The sequence below is a fragment of the Panthera tigris genome, chromosome E1, assembly GCF_018350195.1.
Source record: "Panthera tigris isolate Pti1 chromosome E1, P.tigris_Pti1_mat1.1, whole genome shotgun sequence".
NCBI lineage: Eukaryota > Metazoa > Chordata > Mammalia > Carnivora > Felidae > Panthera > Panthera tigris.
In genome coordinates this window covers 55,232,144-55,249,456 of record NC_056673.1, presented here as the reverse complement: position 1 = coordinate 55,249,456, position 17,313 = coordinate 55,232,144, and the positions used below count along the sequence as shown (strand labels likewise).

Here is a 17,313-nt window from a genome sequence, read left to right as displayed (position 1 = left end):
TACTCCAATAAAACTGTTTAAAACTTGTGATGAGCCTAGAACACCAGAAAGCCTGTTACATCAGAAAGTAGGAAGCTAGACATTTTGCCAAAAGGATTCAGAGGCAACTTGAATAGGCACCCACTAGCCAAATATGGTTCTTTATTTTATTTTATTTTTTAAGTGAATTCTACACCCAAGATGGGGCTTGAACTCACAACCCCGAGATCAAGAGTCACATGCTCTACCAACTGAGCCAGCCAGGTGCCCCGAGGACAAATCTGTTTAAATCCATATGTTCAAATGATAGATATAAAATATGTCCTATGTGGGGGCGCCTGGGTGGCTCAGTCGGTAGAGTATGTGACTCGTGATCTCAGGATCGTGAATTAAAGCCTCATGTTGGGGGTAGAGCTTAGTTAAAAAACAAATAAAAATGTAAATAAAACATGTTTTGTGGTCATAATGATAATAACAATAAAAAATCTCATTGATCAATCACCTTTGAAAGATACTAGGGAACCAGTTAATTATTTTGAAAACTGCTAAAAATAAAGAGTCACGCATTTATCCTGCCTTTCTTCTATGAAGTGTACTTCATATAATCAATTAACCAATGAAGGGATATTCCTCTTACAGATAGTCCAGCTAATAAATGCTGAAATGATGTCACTATTTACAACCCCCAAGCAGTGTGGTGATATTAATGACTGCAAACATCACAAAATGAGAGACACGCAGGCACTGTGATTCTCCTTATAGAAGTCCGCAATACCGCATAAGTAATCTTGTAAAATAAAAAATCAAACCTGATCCGATCAGACCTCCTAGCAAACAACACAGGAGGCAGAGAAAGATGTTAAAACAATGCCATGCGGATGCCACAAGCCAGATCCGGACTGGGGAAAACGCTACGGGATAAACCACCTAGGTTCTTATAAAACAAATCGAGAAAGAAAGGAAAAGAAATGAGAAGAACATGAAAGAAATTGCAAGCAAAAATCAGAGAAGAGGGAAACCATAGATTTGAAAAGACTTGAGACATACTAACCAGTTCCAGTGTATAGCCTGGATAGCAATTAGCCCAACTTTTAAAAAAAATGACATTTTAAAATGTCATTAAAAATGATAGGTCAATCAGGGAAATGTAAACACTAATTTGAGATTTGATAATATTAGAAAAATTATAGTTAATTTTTGGGGGGGTGGGGATGGTAAGTTTGGGGGATATGCTTTAAAAGGGGAGTGCTTGTCTTTTAAAGATACATTCTGAAATGTTAACTGGTGAAATCGTATGTTGTCTGGTATTTACTTCAAAATAATGTTAGGGGGCGACATAGGTGCAGGGATTAAGGGACACAAAATTGACCTTGAATTGGTTCATTGTTAAAGTTGAGTAATGATTGTATGGTGTTCATTAGGCTATTTTACTTTTGTATATGAATGAATGTTTTAACTTGTGCAATGAAAATGGTTTAAAAGTGTGCGTCAAAGTGATTGCACTAATGTGGAAAATGCAATTTAAAAATCGGGAATACGGTCCTGCAAAAAACGCTGATGCTACTTGGCTTGAGTGGTAGTATGACTCACTTCCTCCCTTCGTTTCTACATTTTCTGTAGGGTCTGTAATGTATTTCTATATCATTTTTATAATGAGAAATTATGCATAATAAACTCTAGGGGAAAACAAAACCTCTACATTTCTGCCGTCTTCTTCCTAGTTTCAAAAACCCATCTAGTCTCACTCCTAAATCCTCCAGGTTTTAGCTAAACTTCCCGCCATCTCTCCCAAGTTTAGATTGTCCGGGTTCTGAGACTACGAGGGTTTTGAGAAAAACGGGTCAAGTTCAGCGCACCCCAAGCTTCCACCTGCCGGTTGGACGACGAAAGCCACACACCACTTGGCGCCGACACCTCCAAGGGCGCAGCCTGACTTGGGGACGCGCCACGCGCGCGGCGAGACTACATCTCCCAGAAAGCTCTACTTCTTGCACGGGGACCCGCCTTCGTAGCGGCGGACTACATTACCCAGCTACACCTTGCGAGAGGTGTTGCGGTTCTACGACTGTGCAACTATTGGTCCGGCGTATGTCGGAAGCTGCGCAGTGATTGGCCCCGGAGCCCGTCAGTTACTGCCGAGTTCAGTTAGGGTTGCTGTGAGACTGCTGGAGTAGATAGGAAGAGAAGCGCGCGGAGCCGGGCCGCGCCCTTCGTGCCGGGTGAGTGGCCTCTACTTCTTCCTCACCGTGCGTTTGGGGACCCGGGGGTCGCACACGCGCGCCAGCACTCACGAGGGAGCAGGGTCTGTACGCACTCGTGTCACGCCTGACCTAAGAAGCATCTTCAGCGGCGCAGGAGGCAAAACCGCACACACGCGGGACACCCATACACGTGGGTGCCTGTTTGGCTGGCATCTTCTCGGACTCGGGGAGAAGACGCTCCGAGCCACTCCTGGACACCTGCGTCCACACGCGGGGACACCTGCGAGGACATCCCCCCATCCCCCGCGTTGAACACTTGGGCACACGGGCACCCGAGCTCACCATTCATATCCGATCTCAGGGGCTTCCGCAGTAAGAGAAGGGGGATGGCCTGGCCAAGGCAAACTCTCACGCACCCCATCCACCCTGCCACTCACTCCAGCGGCCCCCCATCCTCTGGGTGCTCTAGTCTATATATCATGCGTATAGCTCTATTTCATTTTTATTTTGTCTCTAGATAAATATCAAGGCTTACTGGTACAAGAAGGAAATCCAGCAAGCGGGAAACGTGAGGTCACTACTGAACTGTATTTAACCAGCCCTTTCACGTGTATAAAACTTTTACCTTTTTTTACAAAACTTTACCACATATGTTATCATGCATGATCCTCCCACCAGTCTGGGCTGGGCAGGGCGGACATCATTCTCATTTTCCAGGAGAGGGATGGGAACCCAGGTTAAATAAGCCTCTGGGGGTACTAGGGAGGCAGAACTTAAACTCAAGTTTATTGATATGAGATTTAATGTTATGTCCAGCTATGCACAGCAGCTTATTTGTAGAAATACCTCATTCCCTTCCTGATGGCAGAGAGCTCACCCTGCCCAGTGAGACCTCAGCAGTCGAGGTTTTGCCTGTCAATCATCTGTTTCTCACAGGTGCCTGGAGAGAAGCAGCTTGAATTAACGTCTCAGAAGTTGGTGGGCAAGACCAGATCTCCCTCCTCCTTTGAGAGTGTGGGGAAGAAAGTGCCGAGAAATGGACACATTCCTGGAGGGGTGGCAGTTTCACATCATGAGGCTTTTTTTGTTTTTGTTTTTGTTTTAATATATGTTTATTTATTTTGAGAGGGGCGGGGGAGAGGGGAGGGACAGGGAGAGAGGGAGATAGAGAATCCCAAACAGGTTCCACACTGTCAGGGCAGACTCTGATGCAGGGCTTGATCCCATGAACTGTGAGATCATGACCTGAGCCGAAATCAAGAGTCAGATGCTTAAACGACTGAGCCACCCAGGTGCCCTGAGACTTTTTTCTTTTTAAGTAGGCTCCGCGCCCAGTGCGAGGATTGACTTCATGACCCTGAGATTAAGAGTTGGATGCTCTACTGACTGGAGTCACCCAGGTGCTCCCATACCATTAGACTTGTAATAAAATATTTTAGAATACTTTGCTGAGAGAGCCCCGTGGAAATGCCTTGTTAATTTTAAGGATGGATTGGAGCACTACTTTCCTACTTTCAGAAGCGTGAGTTTGGGGCTCTCAGAGTTCCAGAGGAGAAAAAGAATCAGTGGTGGGGTGGACCTTGTCTCTCTGTGGGCACTGACTTTATTGTAACTGTTGGTATTCAAAAACTAGGTTGGTTCTGTGGTCCCTTCTAAAATCATTTATATTTAGTTTTGTAACAAATTCGTATGATATAGAATTGTGTAAACAAAAAGGGAGAGGAGTGCCTGGGTGGCTCAGTCGGTTAAGCGTCTGACTATGGCTCAGGTCATGGTCTCATGTTTTGTGAGTTCGAGCCCCACATTGGGCTGTCTGCTGTCCGGAGCCCACTGCAGAACCTCTGTCTCCCTCTCTCTCTGTCCCTCCCCTGCTCACGCACGTGCACGCACACACTCTCTCTCCTCTCTCTCTCCCAGAAGTAAAAGAAACATTAAAAAAAAGAAAGAGAAAGGGAGAGATGTATTTTCTGTCTTCCTTTCCCAACCCTTCCCGTAAAGGTAATCTTAACCAGCCTGTTGGCGGGTGCACTGTTCCAGACTTTACCCGGTGCTGTCTACTACCATACACAGTGTCATAGGTCTTGCTGGTTTACTTTTGCAAAAATGGGGTTTTGCTAGACATGCTGTTTTGAAACCTGCTTTTTTTTTTTGCCTCACGTTTCAGTGTATTATGGACATCTTTTCAAGTGTGCGTATCACTCTGGCTCGTTCTTCTTCATGGCGACGTACGAGTCCATTGCTTGGATGTGACTTAGTGTATTTATGCATCCAGTTTTACAAAGAGTGATGTAATGCATGCCATTTTATACACCATTGCTAGTGTTTCTTGAGAACAGTGGTTCTCAACCAGAGCGAGTGCTGTGAATGCTAGAGAGGACGTGAGTCCGGTCCGTGGCGGGGATGCTCTTTAGCTGAGCCCTGGTGCAGGGGGAGGAGCTACGGGGGAAGAGTGAGTGGGGGCATATGAGGTGGGGAAGAGCCACTGTGTTTCAGACATGGGGGACAGTAGATGCAGAGGGAAGGCTGGCAGTAGGAACTCAAGCAGTGTTTTCCAGAAACTTGTCCGGAGCGGAGCCCACCCTGATTGCAGTGGCTGAAGAGAGGTCCAGGGTGAGGTCGAGGTCGGTAGGGATTGGGTGGGCCGGGAAGTATCATTTCAAAGCCTAGCAGCCCCCCCCCCCCATTGCTGCAGCTGGGGAGGCAATGGAGAAAGCTAAGAAGTCTCTGGGCTCTTCCTTGGGATCACGTTGGCTTGTTGGAGAGTCCCATGGGCCGCTCCTGGGGCCTGCGTGTCTGACGTCTCCCTCCATGCTCATCTGCTGTCATGCTGGCTCAGCCTGGGACTTTACCTTAGATGGGAGTTGGCCATAAAGCCAGGTGTCTTGGAAAGCAAGCTGATCTCTGGAAGTGAATGATTTCCGCCCAAGCCTGTTTGTTCATTCAGTTAACAAATATGACCACTCACCATGCTGGGCTCTGTTCCAGGCACTGGAAATACAGGGATGGGCAAATGGAAGCCAGGCCACATTTTCACGGGCTCACATTCCAGAGGGGGAGGGTGACAAGAAGCGTGCAGAATAAACATCCAGTGTGCTAATGCCATAAAGAAAACTAAAGCAGGGCGAGGGGACAAGAGGGCATGTAGGTGCTGTTTTAGATGGAATGGTCCGGGAGGACTGCTCTGAGGAGGTGGCATATGAGCAGAGACCCTAAGACTTGCTCTGGTGTTTACTCCACGTCTCTTGCTTGCAGCCTGAAACTGATGGACGTTGTATGGGCCAGGGGCAGGGATGGTTGGCTATGACCCCCAAGCTGATGGCAGGAATATCTCCAGTTCCGAGGTGGCGGTGGCTGGGTCTGTGTCTGGACTTGTCACGCGGGTGATGATCAGCCCCTTGGATGTCATCAAGATCCGTTTCCAGGTACCTTTTTCCCCTCATTGCACATAATGGGCTAGAGGGCAAGTTCTCTCTTCTTGGAGTTTTGTCAAAGAGAAGCACTTAGCTGCCTTTGTTAACCTTTTCTGAAAGTTCTCCTTCTCACCCCACACCTGCTCCTGTTGTCCTGACTTTTTCAATTTTGATCCCTAGCTTCAGATTGAGCGCCTGTCTCGCAGTGATCCCGGTGCAAAATACCACGGGATCCTCCAGGCTGCGAGACAGATTTTGCTGGAGGAAGGCCCGACAGCATTCTGGAAAGGACACATCCCAGCCCAGCTTCTCTCTATAGGCTATGGAGCTGTCCAAGTAGGTGGCAGGGGAACGGGCCAGGCCCCTGGGTTGGAGTTGTTCAATAGAGGAACACAGGGAGGGTGGGGCCTGCAGGGACCCTGTCTGGGTAGGGCAGCAGGAGCGGTCACCACACTTCTTACTTGTCTTAACTGCGAAACTACCTGAAGTTTGAAGTCTGAAATTGAAGACAGTCAGACTGAGTTATACCACGGGTATTCCCTTGCGCACCTCCTCCCCACCGCGGGCACTTTGCACCGACTGAATATTAGATGTTGCCCCTAGGAGACTGTCTTGACGCCATGCTTGGCAAAGGGCGATACAAATCTTTGCATTTTTTCAAAATAGCATTTTCACATCTGTGCTTCCTTTAGACTTCCCAGCAGCATTGTGAGGAAGGTAGAATAGACGTTACGTGGATCACAGAGAGGGTCAGCGAGCCGCCAGAGGCCACACAGCCTGGAAGTGGTGGGGCCAGGATGAGAATTCAGGCTCCTTGACTTTTGTTCACACATTCGTGCGGCTGGTGCCGGTTGATTTCGTGGCGGATGGCTTGCAGCCGTACGGTCGGAGTGGTGGTAGTAGGCTGCCTGCGTGTGGTGCTAATGGTGAGCCAGGCTCTGCTTTAAGCGCTTTGAGGGGTGTTCTGTGGTCACTCCTGTGTTATAGACGGAAGACCAGGCAGAGAGAGCTTAGGTAATGACCCCAACCAAAGTCACTAGCTGGAAAGGCAGCCGAGCCGGGATGCCCACCTGGGCAGCTGGGGCCCGAGCAGTCCCTGCCTGCTTTTCCTATGACATCACAGCGATGGCTCGGGTCGGGAGCTCATGAGTTGACGCGCCCGTGCCTTTCAGCCTCAGCGGCTGGCACTCAGGTACCGCAGCGTGATGAGTAAATACAGCAGCGTGCTCTCGGGACCCTGGCCCATCTGAGTTGGCTGGGGAAGATCTGAGCAAAGCGGGTTTACGCCATAGAATATGGAACATGTGGAATTCTCCCAAGAGAATTTCTGCTCCAGGGCAGAACGTCTGTCAAACGGTGCCCCCGCCAGGTGAGCCCCAGGGTTGCCCACCGAGAATCAAATAAGGGCCTTGCTTGCCTGGTTCTGAGGAAACTCAGTTGAGGAGTAGAACTTTCTGATGTAAAATTTTTTCTCATATATTTTCTTAACCCTTTGGATATCTGGCTCTCCTCACAGTAGAAAATGTGAATAGAAAATGGCATTTGTGCTCTGAACAAAATCAGATATTTATCGTGTCCCGTCGCTGCCTAAGAATATTTCCTCGCCTGTAGAACCGGGCCGCGCGCGGATCATGGTGGCGTTTCGGGTGGCGGGGTTGTCAGTAACTTTGTCACGTGCTCTTTGCAGTTTCTGTCGTTTGAACTGCTGACCGAGCTGGTGCACAGAGCCAGCAAGTACGATGCCCGCGACTTCTCAGTGCACTTTGTGTGCGGAGGCCTGTCTGCCAGCACGGCCACCCTCGCCGTGCACCCTGTGGACGTCCTGCGCACCCGCTTTGCAGCTCAGGGTGAGCCCAAGGTGAGTGGCCGGGCCAGAGGAGGCGGGAATGAGTCGCCGAAGGTGGTCCAGGAGGTGGGGCTCTTTTCCTTAGAGGAAACAAAGTGGGAGCACCCGGAGGGAGTGCGTCCCCTCCGCTGGTCCATCTGTGACACCCGTAACTGTGCTGAGCCCCGTGCAGGGTGCTCACAGCCTCACGTGGGAGACAGAACAAATCCTGAACAGCAGGCTGGACGGTGAGGGCGTCCGGGAGAGTGAGACTTGAGATCGTATTGCTGGGTTATTGTGAGAGTTGTTTTTGGTTTACGCCGAAAGTTTGAGTCAGATTCCAGGAAGAACTTACTGAGTGAAAGGGAGGGATTAAATCCTGAAATAGAGCCCCCCACCGTAATCTCTGTTTCCTGGACTTACATAAGAACAGCAGTACGTGTGCGTGCACGTGTATGTGCGCGTGTGCCCATGCTCAACCCGATTCTTCTCAACGGAAGAATTTTTCCGTCTCCCTTCTGCTTTAGGGTGGGGAATGACGCTCTGCTTAAGAATAACTGTGGTTTCAGTTCTGCTGGTTCTTGGTGTTGCCTGGGCTGGAGATGCTGGGTTGGTGAAGCCCTTTTGTTCAAGAGACATCCTGATGACTTTTGTGGTTCAGAAGGGCAAAGTGCCCTGGGAACAACCTGCGAGCTCATGAATGGAGCATGAGAACTAGATCCCTCTGTATGGCACTTCAGTGGGAAATAGAGGTTTCTCCTAATGGGGAAATGAGATGAGGGGCCCTAGGCACTGAGCAGAGAGATGGGGATGAAAGGTGTTTGTAGATGGAAAAGACAGACAGACCTCAGCAACATGGTGGCTGCGGGGATGAGGAAAAACGAGGGATGACACTCCATCACCTTCCCTGCTCTGGGATGCTAGAGTCCTCTTCCGTGACTGCCCAGCCTTTAGGGGAAAAAAAAAAATCTATGAGAAGGTGCACCTTGAAACTAATATACCATTGTATGTCAATTATACTTCAGTAATAAATTAAAAGAAGTCTGTGAGAAGGAAAAAATAAGAGAAAGAACAGCTTATTACCTCTAGCTAAGGTGATTGAGATGCGGATTCTAGATTCTGGAATGATCAGGAAATCATCTGTGTGCAAAAGTGAATGGAAAAGATCTGTTTAAGAGCTGCAGATCAGGGGCGCCTGGGTGGCTAGGTCAGTTGAGGGTCCAACTTTGGCTCAGGTCATGATCTCGCGGTCCGTGGGTTCGAGCCCTATGTCGGGCTCTGTGCTGACAGCTCAGAGCCTGGAGCCTGTTTCAGATTCTGTGTCCCCCTCTCTCTCTGCCCCTGCCCTGCTCATGCTCTGTCTGTCTCTCTCTCTCTCTCTCTCTCAAAAATAAATAAAACACTAAAAAAATTTTTTTTAAAAAGCTGCAGATCAGTAGTGGCCATGGTGTAAATCCTCAACTTTAAAATGTTTCTGGTTTTTTTGGTAACATCTTTTTTTTAATGTTTTTATCTTATTTTTGAAGGAGAGAGAGAGAGAGACAGGGCACGAGCAGGGGAGGGACAGAGAAAGGGAGACGTAGAGTCTGAAATAGGCTCCAGGCTCTGAGCTGTCACCACAGAGCCTGAGGTGGGGCTTGAATCACAGACCACGAGATCATGACCTGAGCTGAAGTCAGATGCTTAACCGACTGAGCCACCCAGGCACCCCTAAAATGTTTCTTAATCAGCAATATAGGTTAAAAAGTCTGGTGGTTCTGCATGAATTATAAAGAAAACACCAGCCACCCTGATTCCAGTCCCCAAGAGGCAACCACTTTAATACTCGTGCCTCTTCTTCCATTATTTACTTCCTAATTCTTCATAGCATGCTTAACCTTCTACATCTCTGTCTCTTTTTCTTTCTTTTTTTATTTTATTTAAAAAAATTTTTTTAACGTTTATTCATTTTTGAGAGACGGAGAGACAGAGCATGAGCAGGGAAGGGGCAGAGAGAGGGAGACATAGAATCTGAGGCAGGCTTCAGGCTCTAAGCCATCAGCACAGAGCCCGACGCGGGGCTCGAACTCACAAACTGTAAGATCGTGACCTGAGCCAAAGTCGGTCACTCAACTGACTGAGCCACCCAGGCGCCCTGTCTCTTTTTCTTTCTAATTTTTAAATTACAGACAGTAACTCTTGATGGCTACTGTGGAAGATGAGAGTTTACCTCTTTACCATCACCCTCGTGTGCTTGTGTTTCCTCCTTTGTCTGATTACAGTATACCTGATTTCTAGATTTTGGCTAGATCAATATCAGTGTCTTGCAGATATGATTATGTAAATGTTATTGCTGAGCCTTGAAATACATTATGATTACATTTTCTTTTATATTTTTGTCTTGCCTGAAGTTAGTGATTGCCTTGTATTTTATTTGTTTAGCTTTCTGCATGCTCATCACGAAGTTATCCTCTTGATAGGGTCAGCCTGTGGCCATCTGTCCCACTTTATTACAGAGCCTCTTCTGGAGTCCTCCACTCTGGCAGCCTTCACCCTCTGGCTTCAGTGTGGACTCTTTGTCCCAGGACTGTTGCCAGCTGTTCTGTTAGAAATTCTCTTGCTGGGTCCTGTGTCTTCTCTTGATTAATCCCTCATTTTGGTGGAGCACAACATGAGATATGGCTTCTTTAGAGAAGCCTTGATAGAAAATGCCTTAATTTGACCCTTACTTACACTTGACTCATGATTTGGGTATAGAATTCTAGGTAGCTCTCAGTGTTGCTGGGGAGAAGTCCAGAATCACTCTGATTAATGACCCTTTATATGAAACTATCACCCTTCCTGCCTTGGGAGCTTTCAGGATCCCTTCCTGATTCCTGGCATTCTAGAAGTTTACCAGTGACGTGCACTGGTCCCTCTGTCATTTGTTGTGTTGGGTACTTCCTGGACCCTTTAGTCCAGACCTTTTTCCTGGACACACTGGACAGAGGATCTGAAGCGGGCTTTGCAGCGAGCCCGACGCAGGACTCGAACCCACAGACCATGAGACCATGACCTGACCCGCAGTCAGATGCTCAACCAACTGAGCCACCCAGGTGCCCCTGTCTCTTATAGTCTCTTTTGAAGATGCTTTTAATTTGGTAAGGTCCAGTTTATCAATTTGTTCTTTTATGGATTTTGCTTTGGGTATTTTATCTAAGAAATCTTTGCCCAATTCAAACTCACAAAGATTTTTCTCTCAAGAGCTTGTCTTGTTCTCTGAAGCTTACCTTTTTTTTTTTTTTTTAATGCTTATTTATTTTTGAAAGAGAGAGAGCACGAAAGCTGGGGAGGGGTGGGGGGGGGGGGGACAGAGGATCCAAAGTGGGCTCCACACTGACACCAGACAGTCCGATGAGGGGCTCAAACTCACAAACCGCAAGATCATGACCTAAGCCAAAGTCGGACGCTTAACCGACTGAGCCACCCAGGCGTTCCCCTTACCTCTTTTAAAAATATCACAGAGGTGATCCCTTCTCTGTGGCCTGAGAATATCACTTCCAATTCTGTGGTTGGTTTCCATTTCCCTTAGTTTTCTTCTTTTGTCTATACTGTTTCTTCCTTCCAGATGATTTCTGTGCCTCCCATCGATCATTATGTTTTCTGGGTTTTTTATTTTTGTTTTTTTTTGTTTTTTTTAAGTCATCTTTATGCCCAACGTGGGTCTCCAACTCATGACCCTGAAATCAAGAGTCGCACACTCTACTGACTGAGCCAGCCAGGTGCCCCTGGTCTCCGTTGTTTATGAAGGCTTTCCTCAGATGTGTGTGTCCCTTGGCTGCCAGCCTGGTGTTAAAGGGGGCACAGGGAAGCAGAGTGAGACTGTGGGTGCATGGCAGGCTTGTTGCCTCATGGCCTTCCTCTGAGTCCTGGCCCTTTCGTGGACATCCCCCGGGGCGAAATCCTTCAGTGTGGCTGCCAGCGTCTGGGAGCCAAGTGGTGAGGAGGCGGCCAGGGTCCTCCCTTCTCTGTGCAGAGTGACTCCCTCAGCTGCCCTGTCTGGGCCGTGCCTCGCTGCGCCCACAACCCCCTCTGGTCCACTGCAGAGAGTATATGTTGAGTAGAAGGAAAATCCGTGTCCTGTTGTCTTCCTACGTGGAGATGGCCTGCTGACAGTTCACGAAAGGTTAAATATATGCACCTGGCAAACACCCAGAGAATCTAAAATGGTGAATCTCCCTCTTCCCCTGCCCCCACCTTTCCCCGCATGGAGGTAATGCTCGCCCTTCCTTGCTTCCTGTGGATCTTTGTGCAGGATAATCTCTGCATAGTTTTTTTCCTCCACAAGCACCATACCTGTTCTGCATCCCGCTGTGCTCATTTAGCTGTCTACTTGGGGGATGATCCCTTATCAGCCGCATAGATGGCGTTTTAACAGCTGCTCTGTGTTCTTTTGACGTCCTGTGCCCAGGGGTGGACATTGCGTCTTTGCTCTTGTGCGGGACACTGTGGCAGCTGTCTTTGGGCACATTCTTGTGTGCACTTGTGCAGACAGACGAGTTTTGTAAAGAGCTAGAAAGGTTGTTGCTGGAAAACCCCACCGTTGAAGTTTTTGTCCAATATTTTCTCTGTCCTCTTGGCAGGACAAGTAATGCTCCTGGCAGCTGGGATTTTCGATGAGGGGAGATGCATGTGATGGGCGGTGTTCTAGGGCTAAACCGGCACCCACGCTCACTCGAGCTGCACATGTCTGTCCAGGTGTATAAAACCCTTCGAGACGCCGTGGTGACCATGTACAGGACCGAAGGCCCCTTGGTCTTCTACAAAGGCTTGAACCCCACCTTGATCGCCATCTTCCCCTACGCCGGCTTCCAGTTCTCCTTTTATAACGCCCTGAAGCACGTTCATGAGTGGGTCATGCCTGCTGAGGGAAGGAAAAACGGTGAGACAGCCCTCACACGAAGGGAAGCTGGGTCTCCGCTGCACCCCCTCCCCCCAGCCAGAACATCTCCTTCTGAACCACCTGGGAAAGAAGGGCTTCCTGTCAGAAGCTAAGACATCCCGCTCTCCAGACCTTGCTCTGTAATACACCCAGCCAACCAAACCAGTCTCGCTGCTTGTAGACCCCCCCTCGCTTTCGGATCTTGCCACCCCATCGGTGGCACCGTCAAAATTTATTTCTGACTTTGGTCATGGTTTTCATTTTTGCCTGAGGTCCCACTTACACGCAGCCTGGTTTTGGTTGTGTCTTTTGTTTGGTTCTTGTTTGAGGAGGATGGGAAGAGCGGTGGGCGTCCTGGTCCCTCCCGAGCCTTGAACCGAGTCACACGGCAGACAGCAAGCCCTCACTTCTGTTCCATTCTCATTGTCACTCTTCCCCAACATGGCTGTGTGTGGTTCTCCTCAGAGACTCAGGGTGCTGGTGGGTCTTTGTTTCATGGTGGAGGGCTAGGCTCTTGACCTTGAACTTGTCTGCCCCCGATAACACTTCTCTCCTTTATCCCCCTCAATCCCACTTTGATTCAGAGAACCTCAAAAACCTGCTCTGTGGCGGTGGAGCCGGAGTCATCAGCAAGGCCCTCACGTACCCCCTGGACCTCTTCAAGAAACGGCTGCAGGTCGGAGGGTTTGAGCAGGCCCGAGCCTCCTTTGGCCAGGTGAGCCGTCCCCCTCAGAGAGCTCTGAGTCTTGTCCCTCACCTGCCCATTGGGCAGCATTAGGCCCCACAGCTCTGTCATCCCCGACCTGTCCCTGGGGACCCCCAGAAATGCGGGAAAGCCACACACAAAGCCCCGTGCATGTTGGGCACTGTGGGACGATCCAGGTGAAGGAGAACTCGGTGTTTGCTCTTAAAAAGTGTTCGATTCAGTTTGGGCCAGAGAAAGGTCCCCAAAATACTAAAGAACACGGAGAAGGAGACTCCCACCGGCACATAGAGTTGTTTGCTTTATTCTGTAGTGGTTCCTGGAGAGGAATGAATTAAATCTGATCGACTCATACATGGATTCATTCTTCACCCAGAAGAGAGGGGTGGGATGGATTGGGAGTCAGGGAAGGGCGGGAGCATTTCTTACTTGAGGGAAGGGAAAGAATGGAGTTAGTTGTAATATATCTTTGTAGGAAATTCAGAGAAGTCTGCTAGACGGAAAGATTAAAATCACACATAACTCCCAACGCCACCTGCCCACAGGTAGCAATCATGCAGAATCTTTGGCTCTAGGTTTGTTTCTTTGCATAAACATACGTGTATACATTTTAACAAATATGGAGCTGTTCACAAGGTTTTTATAACCTCCTTTTTCCTCCTTGTCCTGAAAGGACGGTTTGAGTTTGGACAGTTGGCGAGAGCCCAGGGCAGAGGAGCTAGGCCCTGCTTCTAACAGACTGTGTGGCTGGTTTTGTGGGAGGACCGGTGGTGGATGACGACAGATCAGGGAGGGAAGTTGAGGCCAAATGGAGCAACACTCTGAATACAGGCCACGGAGTGTGGACTTGATCCCTTCCCTTCCTTCCCCTTCCCCTTTCCTCTTCTCTTTTTCTTTCTTTCCTTCTTTTCTCTTTCTTTCTTTCTTTCTTTCTTTCTTTCTTTCTTTCTTTCTTTTCTTTCTTTCTTTCTTTCTTTCTTTCTTTCTTTCTTTCTTTCTTTCCTTCGTCTTTCTTCACTTCACGTGGGGCTTGAACTCACAACCCTGAGATTAAGAGTTGCATACTTTACCAACTGAGCCAGCCAGGCACCCCTTGGTTCTTTATAATACCACTGCCAACACCACGGGGAGTTACTGGAGATTTGGAGGGAGCTGTGTCTTGGGGACGCGAGTCTGGCAGCAATATGTGGTCAACTGAGAAGGCCAGACTGGAGGCTAAAGCTAACAAGGGCTAGATTCAGATCAACCACCCAAAGGGAACCAGGTGGGATGGGATAAAGGGTTGGAGGCGCCTTTGGGAAGAGGGTCCTTAAGAGGCGCAGTCAGTAGGAGCTCTGTCCAGTGCTGATTTCTAGGTACATCTGTTCAGTCTGAATTATTAGTCCACTTGGAAGAGAAAGAAAAGGTCTACCTTTCTGTCCTTTTTGCCTTGTCATCTCTTTGTCCAGCAAGTGTTTATTGGGAGCTTGATGTGCCGGGTGCCGGGCTGACAAAAGAGTAGAGCCAACACCCACGTGTTGAGCTCTTCTTCTGCCCTCCACCAAGTACCCTCCCTGTTCCTCTCCCCAGGTTCGCAGCTACAAGGGCCTCCTGGATTGTGCCCGGCAGGTGCTTCGAGAGGAAGGCCCAAGGGGCTTCTTCAAGGGCCTGTCCCCCAGCCTGCTGAAGGCTGCTCTCTCCACCGGCTTCGTGTTCTTCTGGTATGAGCTCTTCTGTAACCTCTTCCACCACATGAAGAAGGCGGACAGCTAGGCCCGAGGGCAGGAAGGGCAACCTCCCGAAGGAAGGCAGGCTCATCTACGACCTTGTGTTGCACTGAGAGCTGCCGCCCGCTCCATCCCTGCCAGCCAGCGTGTCTGTCACCAGAAGGGCAAGGAGAGCACACGGGACTTGGTCTGTGGGGACACGGCCACGCTGGTCCGAGGAGTTTGCGGTGGTTCCTCTGTAGCCCGTGCTCACAGGAAAGGCAGCAGCTGCTACCCTGTGTTCTTAGCCCCTTCCACCCAGAGAACTGTCCCTGCTCTGGGTGGGGCCGTGGCCCGAGCACGAAGGCTGGGATTGGGCCCTTGGCAGAGGCCCGGTCCTCACGTGTAGGCTCTTACTCCCACCAACTAATTTAATACACATTGAAGCTACAAGCACATTCCTTAATCTCATTCCCATCTTCCCTTCCTCATCATCCCTCCTCACAAAGTGTGAGGGAGGGGACCGTTGCCTTCCTCAGATGCCATTTTTCTAAGTAGTTGCATTCCTCACACAACTTTGCTTCTAGTTCTGGGGGAAGAACTGGTCACTTTATAACCGCCCCCCCGCCCGCACCCCATGCCCAGATCTTCATGTCTCAATTTCCACTCAGGCTGTTCTCTCCCCTGGACAACGGAGCACAGCTGAGGGCCTCTGGGGGCGGCAGGGGGGGGGGGTGGTAGGCAGGTCCCAGCAGCCTGAAGGCAGTGGGGGGTTGTGCTGATGGGAAGGACTGTGGGTGAAGATGGGGGCCCTTCTCCCTAGTCTACCTGGGATCACTCCTCTTCCGTGGGGTGGGGGGAAGCTTGCAGCTGAGCCAGTTGGCATCAGCTGCCCTCTCAGGGTGCCCCAAGGTGCTGTGTGCATCCTCTGTCATCCCTGAAGGGCCACAGCTCTGAAGCAGCCGTGTGAGCAGATGGTAGAAGGAAAGGGTTGGACAGACAGCCTGCTGAGGGCACAAGTGGGGGCGGGGGTGTCCGCACAAGAATTCACATCTACTCCTCTGTGCACAGAGGAGACACTGCACTTAGGGGGACGGGGGTGAGAGGGAATTTACAGAACACAAGCACCACCCTTTCCACCCAGTTCTGCCCCCCTACGTACCCACCCAGGGCAGCCCAGCCTGCAGGGTTGGCTGTGCAGGGGAGGCCAGCATGGAGAAGCACAGGAGTCCCCTGCAGGACTTTACCCTGCTCTGAGACTGGGAGCTGGCTCCAGCCTTTGCAATGACTCAGGATGAAGGCACAGGCTGGGAGCAAGCCTGCGTGGGTGTCGTGGCCCTCGGACTCCTGTCATAAGAACTGTTTGGGCTCTGACCTGGGGCTTTGTGGTATGTTTGGGACCCCGACTCCTGAAGCTTCCCTGCTCTTGGCTGCTAATTCTGAAGATCTAGGCTGTGGGTAGGGTTTGGGGCACTGGAGGCCTGGGTTGGAGCTGCAGGAAGGCAGCTGCCTGAATGTATTTTTAAAGAAATTCCACTTGAGTGGAATAAAGTACACTTTATTCTTTTCATCTCTTCTACTCATTACTTTCTTTTGCTGCAGCCGTCCTTCCTCATTTTTCTGGTGACCACTCCCGCCAGCTGTTTTATTTTTTTCAACGTTTTTTTTTTTTTTTTTTTTTTTTTTTTGGGACAGAGAGAGACAGAGCATGAACGGGGGAGGGGCAGAGAGAGAGGGAGACACAGAATCGGAAACAGGCTCCAGGCTCCGAGCCATCAGCCCAGAGCCTGACGCCGGGCTCGAACTCACGGACCGCGAGATCGTGACCTGGCTGAAGTCGGACGCTTAACCGACTGCGCCACCCAGGCGCCCCGCCAGCTGTTTTAATCAGAGGAGAGAACTCTGGCAACAGGAAGTCGCCATGGACACTTCTTGTCCACACCATGAAAAGAGGCAATTCTCTTCCAGCCCCTTCTGGTTGCCCTTCTGCAACCCAGGGCCGACCTCAGGGAGGGCCCTAAGCTGCTAGGCCTATGCCTCTTTCCCAGCCCTAGCCAAGACCAAGCTAGGAGCTTAACCCACTTCGGGGTCACCCCCAGAACTTCGCGGGTCACAGGCTAGCAGGGGGATGGGGTTCTTGGGCTGGTCCACTGGTTTTCAACTTATTTTACCAGTACTGTTTGTACTTGGAGTAGGAGAGAAGGAAAGGGGAGCAGTGATCCAGCCGTTACAGGCACCCCTGCCTTCTCGCGTCGGGGGCAAGAGGCCACCACCTGTAAGTTCCTGCCCCCTCCAGCCATCACTGCCCTACCTCCACAGGGTCTCTTTAAGTCTCCTCTTTGGAACCCGTTTTAGCCCGAGCCCCAGGCGTTGGGACGGGGTAGGGCGCCACCACTTGCTACCAATGGCTTCCTGTGGGCCGAGGAGTAGGTCTCGCCCGGCGCGGGCGAGTCGAGTGAGGACAGGGTGGGGACAGCGTCGCGGATGTTCCCCGTGCGTGGTACCGCCACTGACCTCCGAGGGACGAGCGGTGAGGACAGCGTCCCCGGGACTCCGGCAGGTGGCGCTGGCGAGACTGCTCCCGCCCCGCCCCTCCCGAGCCGGGCCGGG

At 50.2% G+C, this 17,313-nt stretch overlaps 1 protein-coding gene across 6 annotated transcripts; it reads left to right on the top strand.

The window, feature by feature from the left end:
- Nucleotides 1-2,123: 2,123 nt before the first annotated feature.
- On the top strand, nucleotides 2,124-15,156 carry SLC25A19 (solute carrier family 25 member 19). Of its 6 annotated transcripts, none has more exons than XM_007091246.3 (8): nucleotides 2,149-2,198; nucleotides 2,698-2,753; nucleotides 5,433-5,602; nucleotides 5,771-5,926; nucleotides 7,278-7,448; nucleotides 12,132-12,315; nucleotides 12,900-13,030; nucleotides 14,588-15,156. In XM_007091246.3, the coding sequence occupies exons 3-8, from the start codon at nucleotides 5,471-5,473 to the stop codon at nucleotides 14,768-14,770; spliced, it is 957 nt and encodes a 318-aa protein (XP_007091308.1). In that variant the 5' UTR covers nucleotides 2,149-2,198; nucleotides 2,698-2,753; nucleotides 5,433-5,470; the 3' UTR covers nucleotides 14,771-15,156. The 6 variants fall into 6 exon arrangements, with proteins under 6 accessions (XP_007091309.1, XP_042822659.1, XP_007091308.1 ...); XM_015541635.2 differs by having other exon boundaries at nucleotides 2,157-2,198; nucleotides 2,698-2,748; XM_042966724.1 differs by having other exon boundaries at nucleotides 2,162-2,198; nucleotides 2,698-2,790.
- Nucleotides 15,157-17,313: the final 2,157 nt, after the last annotated feature.

Excerpts from the sequence above, each read along its gene's own strand:
- SLC25A19 (XM_007091247.3), top strand. The coding sequence starts at position 5,471 with ATGGTTGGCTATGACCCCCAAGCTGATGGCAGGAATATCTCCAGTTCC. Across the intron at positions 5,927-7,277 it reads TAGGCTATGGAGCTGTCCAA|TTTCTGTCGTTTGAACTGCT; the intron begins GTAGGTGGCAGG and ends TGCTCTTTGCAG. Across the intron at positions 13,031-14,587 it reads CCCGAGCCTCCTTTGGCCAG|GTTCGCAGCTACAAGGGCCT; the intron begins GTGAGCCGTCCC and ends TCCTCTCCCCAG.